Below are 12,647 nucleotides of genomic sequence, written 5' to 3'. Positions count from 1 at the left end.
ATCGCCAGGCACTTTAACTCTAAAGTTAAGAGCCAGAAATTTGAAACCGGCGATCTAGTCCTTAGAAGAGTCTTCCCTGCAACCCAAGATCCAGGAGTGGGGTTTCTAGGACCAAACTGGGAAGGACCCTATGAAATCCAAAATGAAGTATGTCTAGGAACGTATCACTTAAGGCGACTAGACGGAATGGAGGTCCCAAGGGCTTGGAATGCAGAACACCTCCACCAGTACTATCAGTAGTCGGGAGGATCTGATTCTATTGTTTTTCCTTCCTAATTTTTCTTCCTTTTAATAATGTACGCCCCAGGGCGATTTCTTATATAATAAAAATAGTATATACAAAACATCATAAAGAAATGTTGTAAGGAAAGAAAAAGTTCACACCCGTCTCAATTTTTTACACAAACAAGTGACCGAAGACTACGCTCTTCGATCACTTGGGGGGTATGACCATCTATACAAGTAAGTCCCGGAATAAAGACAAAATAGGATGCAAAGCTCAGAGCTAAGTCCTTATCCGGACTAGTATAGACTGGGAGTGCAAAACCCAACTCCCAATAAAATAGGAGGAAAGGCTAAAAGCCCAGTCCTAACCCGGACGTACATGGTCCGGGGGGTTCAAAACCCAATAGGACACAAGGCTCAAAGCCCAGTCCTAACCCGGACATACATGGTCCGGAGGGTACAAAACCCAATAGGACGCAAGGATCAAAGCCCAGTCCTAACCCGGACGTACACGGTCCTAACCCGGACATACATGGTCTTGGGGGTTCAAAACCCAATAGGACACAAGGCTCAAAGCCCAGTCTTATCCTAGACATACATGGTCTGGAGGGTTTAAAACCCAATAGGACCCAAGGCTCAAAGCCCAGTCCAAACCCAGATGTACACAGTCCTAACCCGGACATTCATGGTCCAGAGGGTTCAAAACCCAATAGGATGTAAGGCTCAAAGCTAGTGACGAAGCCATGATTTATAGACAAGGGGGGCCAATTTTGTTATTGTATAATAAATATCATACAAAATAATTCATATTTTTATACAACTATAATTTATAATAACTCATCATAAAGATCCAAATATACTATGTATATAACCTTTAAAAACAAGTTATAGTCTTTCAAATAACAAGTATCTCAATAGAAAGAGTGACAATAATAATTCAAAACATCAATTTTTATTTTTATAAGTTGTGCTCGACGATTCTTTATAGACGCAAACTCATCTATAATGGATTCAGTACTAAATTTTGTAGCAATTTCTTTCTCAATACAAACAATTAAGCAATCATTCAAAAAAAACTATCTTCCATCTTGTTTTAGAGCTTTGTCTTGATAATTTTCATGATAGAAAATGCTTGTTCTGTAGTTGTTGTTGATATAGGAAGAGTAAGAACAAGCCTAAGTAATCTGTCAATAAGAGGATACATAATTGCTTTCCTTATTTTTACCAAGCCTTGACACAATTCATGAATACAAGATAAATGTAATTCAAGATTATTTGGAATGTCAAGCACAAAATGTTGAAGTTCAATTCTTAGGCGTACTACTTCTTGCTCTGAGAAATCATCAGGATAGAACTTCTCTGCAAGTTTACAAATATCATCAATCTTGAACAATTTAAATCCATCTCTAGGATCAAAAGCAGTGCTAAGAACAAGCAACTCTACTGAATGTTAATTGAATCTAGAGTTTAATTCTTGCAACTGATAGTCAAGTGTAGTAATAAATATATCAACTCGATAATAATGCATAACACTAATCTTATCTTGTTGATTTCGAGATCTTCCACCCCTTGCAACATATTGAGCATCCAAATCTGGGATATCAATTTGATGTTGCTCACAAAATGATGCAACCTTCATGAGGAAAGAATCCCATCCTGAATCTCGAAAGCTCTTAAGTATCATTTTTGTACTTGCAACAATATGCATTGCATTCAAAATATCTTGTGATTGTCGTTGTAAGGCTACACAAAGAATATGAGTAATTTTCAAAATCTCTTTCATATGATGTAATATGAAAACAAACTCAAAAGATAATAATTGATTGCAAGCAAAATCTGCATCTCCACGTTGAGAATATGAAACTTTTTCTTTTGCAATTTTACTCAAAACCACACAAGTTGCATTAAACATTTTGAGCAAGCTAGAAATAGAATCCAAATGAGAACCCCAACAAGTATCTCCAGCTCACTTTAAGGTGCCAATTTGATTTAGCCTCGTCCCTGATTTGATTTCATCATTTGCAATCTTAGTAGCAAGTTCAACAGATTGAGCCTCGTTTAATTCATCAATACACTTGCAAGATGCGGTAACAATATTGACAATGAAAACCAAGGTAGAGAAAAATTGATGAACTTGACTTACTTCTCGAGAAGCTGCAACTAAAGCAAGTTGGAGGCGATGGGCTAAACAATGGATGTAATATGCATATGGACATTCATTACAAATTAAAGCCTGCAAGCCATTCCACTCTCCTCTCATGTTACTAGCTCCATCGTACCCTTGCCTGCGTATGTTAGAAATAGCTAAATTATGTTGAGAAAGAAAAAAAATATATATACCTTCTTTCAAAGCTAACGTCGTAGTGTCACGTACATGGACAACACCAAAAAATCGTTCACGAATGAACCCTTCTTTATCTACAAATCTCAAAACAAGATCCATTTGCTCTCTTTTGGACACATCACGTGCTTCATCTACTATGATGCAAAATTTTGAGTCTCCAATTTATTATTTTTTATTAAATAATAACTAAGTTATTAATTAATATAACTTGGTAAAAAAATTAAGAAAAAGTTTGGGGGGGGGGGGGGGGGCATGGCCACCTCCGACCCCCCCTTGTATCTGTCATTGCTCAAAGCCCAGTCCTAACCCAAACGTGCACAGTCCTAATCTGGGCATACATGGTCTGAGGGATTCAAAACCCAATTGGACACAAGGCTCAAAGCCCAGTCCTAACCCGTACATACATGGTCCGAAGGGTTCAAAACCCAATAGGACGCAAGGCTCAAAGCCCAGTCCTGGCCCGGACGTACACGGTCCTAACCCGTCTGGGGGTTCAAAATACAACTCCTAAAAATTGGTTGACCTAACGTGGTCTCAAATAACCAAATCCCTATTCATGTTTCCCTTATAATGGCCCAGAATTATTGGAACATGAATTTTAGATTTAATTTGTTTAAAATTAGTCTTATAAATGGGCCAGGCCATTGGAACCTAAAACTTAGGTTCGAAATAAGCTAATCAACTAATCTCTGATGGTTCAGACCGTTGGAACCTAAACATCTGAGTCAAGACAAATAAATCAGACGATAGTTATTAACTCCTTAACGGTCCAGGCCATTGGAAACTGAACATTAGGTTTAGAACGAGTTAACTAATTAATTCATATCTAAAAAAAATCTCTAACGGTCTAGGTCGTTGGAGCCTGAACTATAGAGTCGAGGTGAATCAGTTAAGTTATATTGATAAGTCCAAAACAGTCCAGGCCGTCAAGACCCGAACATGGGTCTCAAGATAGGCTAAATACCTTCTAAAACATTTCCCTAGTGGTCCTGGCCATTGGAACAATGACCCAACATTCGACCCAGATTCATGCAGAGTGATAAAACACTTAGTGAATTTCGAGCAAAAACAGATGAATATAAAAGGGAAATCATTGTCCGGAAAATAAAATCAATATATAACAATACAAATGATGAAAATTGTCTGGGACGCATCCGCTTCCATAAAATTAGTACAATTACATAAAAAGGCATGAAGGAAGCCCTAATTAAAATTCAAAGGCCCAAGCCTAGGCTTCACGCTGATCTGGGACACCCGGAGTATTCTCATCTTGTTCTTCCCCAGCCAGAAGCTTTGCATCAGCTTTCTCCTTGGCCTTAAATTCAGCCCTTTTTGCAGCCGAATCTGGATGGACGCAAAGGTTCGCGTCTTTATCCTAGAGCTAGACCATGTAAATGGACTCATCAAAGGTGGCCTCCAGCAATGAATCAGCCTACTCCTTTGCTTGACAAGCCTCCTCGCTCCGCTTCATCTCTAGTTGAACCATGCCATACAAGGCTTGGTTTCGGGACTCAAGGTTTGCCACCTTCTCCTGCTCTTGGCAAAGTTGGGCCTCAGCTTCCTCTAGAAGGGCCTTGATCGATGCCTTGGAGCCACGAACACGATGCAACTCTCCCTCCAAGTTGTCCACCAACTTCTTATGGTCGACATCCTTCCTGGACAAAGCCTCCTCATGCTGGGCTTGAACCCAAGCAGCCTCCTCGCGGTCAGCCTTAATCTGGACAGCTTCCTTGGCCAGGGCCTCCTTAGCAGCTTTCCGCAAGTTAACGGCCCCCTCCAGCTCCATCTGAGCCATCTCTAGCTTCATCGCCATTTCGACCACTAGATCCACGTTCCTATGGGCCAACAGGGCATCCTGGAACAAACAAAAGTTAGAAAATATAAAAGCAATAAGTATGGTAAAATAAAAGTTTATACATGCATGTGACTTACTGCAGTGGCCTGGTGACGAATGGCCTGGTGATGAATGGCTTGGAGACGAACAGGGCATCCTGGCTGGACAAGGTAGCGTACCACTTCAGCTGGAGGGTGGACATGGTAGTTCCCACCTGGGCCAGCAAATCCGCAGCCAACGGAGCCGTGTCTTTACCCAGCTTAGGCCGAAACCCGGTCTCGGCTACCAATCGGTCCATGATGGGTTGGGGAGCATTGAAAGCCTCCAGATGATTGGCAAACTCCACCTTCCACTAGATGGTCAAGGCCCGGTACACCTCATCCCGTTTGTCCCGACCATCGTCCCAAGCCCAGAACACCATTTTCATCCTCTCCTCTTGGAGGACCAGATCCCCTTCCTCAAGAAGGGCTGGTTTGAAAGGGATCTTGGGCGCATCTAGGAGCTGTTGCATGACGATCAGGCTCTCCCCTAAAGAATGCTCCTCGGCCAAGGCAAGATCCTTGGTACTGGCCCTCTTGGTCCGCTTCGGGGACTCTACGATGGCCGAGTCCGCTGCCTTCTTCTCTGCCCTTCCACCTTCAGATGGCTCATGTTCCAAGTTAATAACCTGGAGAGGAGCAGCTTGGGGCGGGATCATTTCGGCAGGCTCTACCAGGGGGGAACTCATAGCTGGAGCCCTCTCAGAAACTTCTGGGAATGGTCTTGAATCCCCTGAATATCAGCTCTGTCACCTTTTTCTTAGACGGGCCATTGGCGGCCCTCTTCGCTGAAGCCTTGGTCGCTGCTGCCCTGACCTCGATCATCTCCTTCATCTTGGCCAAGGGGTTGGACATCTCCAGATCACCTAAAATAGACAAACAAACTAATCAGCTGAATATACGAATGGGGATAGAAGTCAAAAAACAAGGGTTAGTCTAAAGTCCTCCGGGGTGAACCCTTATCTAAAGAACGGGCACAACTCAACTCCTCTAGGGCGAAAGAATGAATTCGGTCCCCCATGTCATCCAGGTCCAAAAATTTACCATATTGTAAGAACTAGGACGAGTACATGAGGGTCAGTGTATCTATGACAATGGGGCAAGGAAGCCCCACTTTATTGATGGTCTTGACAAGATAGTCCCGGTACTGTTGCCTATTCCTAACTAAGTCCTCAAAATGAGGAGCATAAGTTAAAATCGAAGGCGAGTTACCTTGCCCTGAAATGATAGCTTTGGGAGTTCCAATGTTTGGTTGCCTCCCCTCGAGAATGGCGTCCAACTCTTCGGACACGGCCCTCTCCGATTGTCAGGCCTACTCTTTCTTCTTCTTCTCTGTGTCCGCCTTGATCGTGGCCTCCATAGCCTCGATGTGAACCAGGGCTAGCTTCTCCCTCAGGGTGCGATCCCTCTCACATTGTAGCCCCTGGAAGCTAGGGGCATCAATTGACTGGTTGGCGGCAAGCATCCCGACCAGCCGAAGGTTGTCCGTGGTTACGAAGCCTCCTACATCCAATTCCTTGGCGCTAAGGGTGGTGTAGTACTTCTTGCGGTCCAGGACAGACTTGGTGAGTAGAGTCTGGGCGTACGAACCTGTTTTCTAGGAACGTGAGTGGGGAGCAGACAAAACTAAAAATCTAAGTAAACAAAGAAGAAAAATGACTTACCCACACGCTGAAAGTCCAGCACCAATGTGGGGTTCTTCTCTAGGAGGAACCCGGATGTCATAAACCAATAATGTCTGACATCTGGGGGGTGTTTCCAGGTGCTGAATGGAGCCGGATAGTTACCACGGGGTTTTAATCTGTAAAATATTTCTCGGGCCTTGTCCTTAAAGTTAAGTTGCGGCTCCAACTTGTATAAATATAGCACCTCTGCGGGGGTAGGCATCGGGATCTCCTTTGACACACAGAAGATGCACCATCCTGCGAGCATCTTGTACGCTTGGGGAAAAAGTAGGAACAACGCAATCCCCACGAACTTAAGGAATCATGCGAAGTAATTATGGAGTAGGAGAGTAGCTCCCGCACTGATGTAGCCTATACTCCAAGCCCCGAATTTGACCACGTTGGTATGGCCCTTCTCGTCCTTCCGGGCCAGTCGGTTGTAGAAGAGTCGTGGAGTCGACTCCACTCCCAAATGTTTCTCCAAAGTGTCCAACATTTGATAGTTCCAGAATTCGTTCCTCTCCCCATCTATTTCCCATGTATTGCCCGTGGGAAGTTTGTGACCTTCCAAGACTATGGGGCCCGATTGGACGAAGTCCTCTGGATGAAGAGTGACACCACCACTCATGATTAGGGACTTGGAAGCAACAAAGAAAACAAAAGCCAAGTAGTTAGCACCAAAACCCAAAAATTTGGTTTAGGTACGAGGGTTCTCCAAAAAATGCTTGGAGAAGTCCCCTTCGGATCCAGGATCAATGAAGGTCCCAAGATCCTGGGTCGGGAACTAAAATTCGAAGGTTTTCTCTAATCCTCCCAAGTCAACCTTGGGACGTCCGAATTGATCCGGGACAACTACACGGGAATTATCGCCTAGAAAATCTACAATGCAGACCTACACTATCCTACCTAGGACCACCCTATGCGGTGGTCATGGCCCTAACAGTTTTATGGTCTCAGGAAAAACATTATAGTAAAAAAATAAACAGAGAAAGGAAAATGACCAGAAAACTTACTGAGAGGTGCTGGGTTTGAAATTTGTGAAATCTCATGCGACAAAGTTGGCAGAATCTCAGCCTTAAATCTGAGAAAATGATACAACAACTCGTCTGCTAGCTGAACCAGGACTAAACCGTCTGATGGTTGAACGGAAAGAGGCCTGGTCGGAAACAAACAGCTACAAAAATGGACTAATCGCAAGAAAAGCTCGTCGGCAAGTTGGGACATGAAAAGCTCTCTTTTTTTGCTCTGAATATGTAGAATGTGTAAAGTTTGAAATAAAACTGTCGAGGTATTTATAGGGAAGGAATCCACTGTGGTTAGCTGAAAAGTTCCAAATGAAAGATTTGGATGAGGCGAGCTATGTTATAGGAATCCAAATCCTAAGGGATAGGAAGAACAAGATCTTGGAACTTTCTCAGGCTAGTTATATAGATAAGGGCTTGAAAGATTCTCTATGGAAAATTCCAAGAAAGGTCAGTTACCAACCAGACATGGAATTTCTTTCTCCAAGGAACAATGTTTTAAGGCACCTCCGAAGGAAGAGGATATGAGAAAGTATCCCTATGCTTCAGCAGTTGGGAGTCTAATGTATACTATGTTGTGTACTAGGCCTGGCATATGTTATGCAGTTGGGATTGTAAGTCATTGTCAATCAAATCCTGGTTTGGAACACTGGATTGCAGTAAAGCACATTCTCAAGTATCTTAGGAGAACGAAAGACTATATGTTGGTATATTGAGGGGGTGATCTAAACCCTACTGGATACACTGATTCTAATTTCTAATCAGACAAAGACAGTCGAAAATCGACATCTGGGTCAGTGTTCACTCTTGGTGGAGGAGTTGTTGTCTGGAGAAGCATTACACAATCCAACATAGTTGATTCAACCATGGAAGCCGAATACATAACGATTTGTGATCTGCTAAGGAGGCAGTTTTGTTGAGGAAATTCTGCACATATTTGGAAGTTGTTCCAAATATGGATAAGCCACTGATCCTGTACTGTGACAACAGTGGAGCAGTAGCTAATTCCAAAGAACCGAGAAGCCATAAAAGAGGGAAGCATATAGAAAGGAAATACAATCTGGTAAGAGAGATTGTACACCGAGGTGATGTGACTGTTATGAAGATAGCATCGGAACAGAACCTGGCTGACCCGTTTACCAAGACAATTCTTGCGAAGTCGTTCATGGGTCACATGCACAATATGGGATTAAGGGAGATGCCTCACTTGCTTTGAGGGAAAGTGAGAGATTGTTAGGATTAATGCCCTAAAAGAATGTAATGACATTTTATTGGTTTTAAATAAAAGTACAATTTTATTATATTTGAATGTTATAATTATTGTTTGAATTAATTATATAATAATATCAAGAAAATTCCCTATTCATTCATGAGAATATGATCTTGTACTAGTACGAGAGAATTAAAATCATATATAATGAATAAAATAGTCATTAACATATTAAAGTAAGGAATCTTTAATGAATGGTTACTAGTACGGTTTACTAAGCATACGAGATGCAAGTAATCTAGATTCAGATTACTGATGTGGATAGACATCTTAGTAAAGGTGTTGTATATAATATAGATTATATATGACAGGACCAATGATAATTAACTATCTTTATAAACTTGTCGTTTGACATAAAGATTTCATTCTTATCATAATAGATGATAATTTGTAGAACAGTCTAAATCCTAAGTATCCATGAACTCCTAGTTATGTTTATTTGATCTTTTGATTCACTCGTTAAGGTCTCTTAGAATAATGAGGCTAATGACTTTTATTTTGGAGATTCAATATCATGGATGGCTGGGAACATGAATTACAATTATGGAATCCATGATTTCCTAATGGGTTGAATATTGGTTCCCTTAAGGGTTAATTCTGGAACTGAATACTTATTGAGCTCAAATCTATAATTACATTATAGATTAATTATTCGCTAGTGAATTAATGGTACTTAAGGATCAAGAGGTAATTAGAAGGGTAAACCGATAATTTTTTGACCAGCTCTAATTAATGGACCAATAATGAAGGACAGAACTACATATATTGATTATATCAATGGACTAACTTAGAGTGCAATTCCATATTTATAGTGGAGTAATCATGGAATTAATAAATAATATTATTAGATTAAAGAGTTTAATTAATAATCTGGTTTATTGGAGCTTCGTATTTTAGGTCCATGGTCTCAGATCACCACTGTCTTACACTGTCAAGGGTAAGGATGTCAAAAGAAAGATTTGTAAAGAGAAATGACTAAATTGCAAAGAAATTAATTTTCCAGGGCAAGGAAATAATTATGTGATAATTATGGGTAATTGATTAATTGCAAATTAATTAGTTATTTAACTATATAGTTTTTATTTTGAAAAACTATATGTTAAAATTAATATCAATCTTGTTTGTGTTAATATAAAGAGAGAGAATAATAAATATCTTATTTATAATATGATATTTATTTATTTAATTTAAAATTGATATTTTAAGATCAAGTTAATTTTGAATTAACTCATATTTATGTTGGGATAAATATATTGTCTTAAAGATTAATTAAACAAACAAATGAGAAAATCAGGGAACCCTGATATAGGCTTGGGCGACACAAACTTTGTTGTAAAGTGTGTGGCACCTATACCAGGGATTTAATCCCTGAGATTTGAATTTTGAATTTCAAATAATTTTGTTTGATCAGTTATTCAATTTTTTTAAAATATGATTTAAATAAATAATTAAATGTAAATATCTAATCAGTTTTAATTTAAATTGTATTTTAATTAAATAAAGATTATTTAATTAGATTAAATATTTTTATAAGTCTGATAGTAAGTGAATTTCAGAAGAAGACTTCATTATTATTTTTGAGAAATGAAAATATAGACTATCTCTCTCTCTACAGCGATAGTTTTCCCTAAACCTGAAATCTATTCTAAACCTTCTCTCTGTCAAAATTTTCTAGATCTCATGTGTTGAGTACATCTAGGGAGTCACATAAATCAACCTTTTGAATGCTACGTGCCCACACACGTCCCTGTGTGTTGAGGATTGGTCTAGAAGATCAGGGTGTGAGATCTCAGAACACTGGATAGGAAGATCGTTGATTTATACTAAAATACTCAAGGACACTTGATAGGCTACAAGAGGTAATCCCTGATCTGTTTTTATGTGATTTAATATTTATATGTGTGTATGATCCTAGCTGGTATTAATATTTATTAAAATAAGTCCATATATTCCGCTGCGCACCTTTGATTTGATCATTTAATAGCAACAGGTATCGCATCTTCTTGGAACCGCTTGCAGCTGCATGTGTCTTTCATGAATGTTGACTACGAAGTTTCCTCTTTTCTCAATAACCGAGTATAAGATACTGTTAGCAGGGCTCATTTGTAACCAGTTATATGCAACAAAAGAGTTGATGTGAGATTTTACATAAAATACTGAGTGTTAGAAGAGCTGGTTTTGGTTAATTGTACTGTTTATTTTGTTTTATTTTAATGATATGTTATAACCAGTTACAAAAATATGTACGCTTTAGGTTATTTTTGTTCAATTTTTTGTGTAACTGGTTTCAATAGTATTTTATGAAAAAAAAACTAAGATTATATGATCAATTATTATCTCGAATTTTAGGCATCCAATACTATTGCTCCTCATTTCAGTTTCAGCTTCTATTGAAACTTTTGTGAATGTTCTGAGGGCTTCGTTCGATTATTCCATATCAATTTTTGAACCATGCTTCATGGCCCTTCTACCATTGTAGTTATTGGAATTCCTCTTACTGGTTTGTTTGCTAAGTTTACAGACTCTGCAATGTTTGAGGTCATCATACTATATCTTCTTTGGGGTGCATATGATCTTGCCCAAATTGGATACCCAATAGTTTGCAAGTAAGAGGTCTTATTCTCATGTCAAGTTTGTCCAATTGCTTCATAAAATACTCACACTCTTGTACAGTGTAAGCTTTTGCTGCAGCTATGAATACATTTTTTTTTAGTTTTTCTCCGTGGCCTCCAAACCATGATCTTAGATTGTTTACAAGTGGAGCATGCATGCTTCATGAATTACATATGGGTAGACTCTTTGCACTACATTTACAATACTTTTGTGCCTATCCAATACTATTATTAAACATGGTAACACAAGACAAAGAATTGCAGCGATAAGTTAAGTGAGTAATGATGTATCTGATTAATTTTTTTCTTACTGTAACTGGTTACAATTTATTAGTGCAAGTGAAATTTATAATTTTCTTATAACAAGTTTCTTCTACAGCAGTTATTTTTCTTTGTGATTTATTGTTAATGTATAGATGTAACTAATCTTGTAAATGTACCTTCACGCTATCCAAATGCTTCCCTCAACCTTCCAAAGAACCATTCCCATGACTGATAATTCTCGGTGTCAGGGGGAATATATTGTTGTTTGTGTCCATTGTAGAGGTTGTGAACATTGTACCCCTATGAGCTGATGTTAGAATTGTTCCATCAACAACAAAAACAGGTCTACAATGTTCCTATCCTTTGAGTGCATTTGAGAACGTCACATACAAGTACTTGAAGTGATCCTTGTGGTCGGTCTCCAAGTGAGTTATGGTTATGGGGTTTGCAACCTTGACCATGTGTAGGTAAATGGGAAGAATCTGGTATGAGTCGTCGAGGTTGCCTCTTACCAATTCTAGGGCTTTTTCTCTTGCTCTCCAAGCCTTTCCATATCCCATAGTTATCCCAAATTTGTCAAGCATGTCCCTCATAATATAATTTTGTGAGTGGATTCTTTTTATGGAAAAGTATTTTGTTTTGACCATTTCTCCAATGAAATTGCTTGTCACTTGTCTGTGATCTTCCAATATTATATCTAGAGGACATGTGTGGTTCCTTACAAACTTTCTCACAACAAATGTGTTTGTGTTTCTATACTTGGAGGCTCTTAGAAACCAGTTACGATTTTTGTTTACACATATAAGCATACATTCTCTTGGTTATGACCTTTTCACCTTGAACTGAAATGAGTGGAACAAAGATAAGTAGTTTATGGTAGATTTTAATACATTTTTTTCTTCGTATACATCCCCCTCATTGATATTTAGCACCTTGTAGTTAGTGATGATTGTGCTTGGAGATTCCAAGAGCTTGTTTTTATTGAGGTTGTTTTCTAGGAGGTATTTGTTGAAATCATCGAAGATTGCACTACAACAATTTTTAGTATATATTACATTAAAAAATAACATATATTCAAAAGTGCTATTGATAGATGATTAAAAAAAAACACGGAACAAATATTTTGGCGCCATATGAAATATACCCAGGCGCCAAATGAAAAAATTGGGTCTAATTTCTCTCAGCCATAATTTAATCCCTAAACCTAAGATACCCAAACAATTTCTCTCAGCCTCCATTGCTGCCTCTCTTTCTTGCACTCTATATTCTCCTCCATTCACACTCTCTCACACACTTATCCTCTCTCACTCTCATCTCGTCTCATCTATCTCTACCTCACGACGTCGGTACGAGCTTCCGGAGCACACAATGGCT

General features: G+C 39.2%; 1 protein-coding gene across 1 annotated transcript; it reads right to left on the bottom strand.

Moving 5' to 3' along the window:
• Positions 1–1,318: 1,318 nt before the first annotated feature.
• On the bottom strand, positions 1,319–2,668 carry LOC133832697 (uncharacterized). The gene is made up of 4 exons (XM_062263007.1): positions 2,566–2,668; positions 2,196–2,409; positions 1,759–2,147; positions 1,319–1,665 (listed from the first exon to the last, which is right to left on the bottom strand). The coding sequence occupies exons 1-4, from the start codon at positions 2,666–2,668 to the stop codon at positions 1,319–1,321; spliced, it is 1,053 nt and encodes a 350-aa protein (XP_062118991.1).
• Between the last annotated feature and the right edge of the window lie 9,979 nt (positions 2,669–12,647).

This window comes from Humulus lupulus, chromosome 4 (assembly GCF_963169125.1).
Source record: "Humulus lupulus chromosome 4, drHumLupu1.1, whole genome shotgun sequence".
Classification (NCBI taxonomy): Eukaryota; Viridiplantae; Streptophyta; class Magnoliopsida; order Rosales; family Cannabaceae; genus Humulus; species Humulus lupulus.
This window is presented reverse-complemented; position numbering and strand designations above follow the sequence as displayed.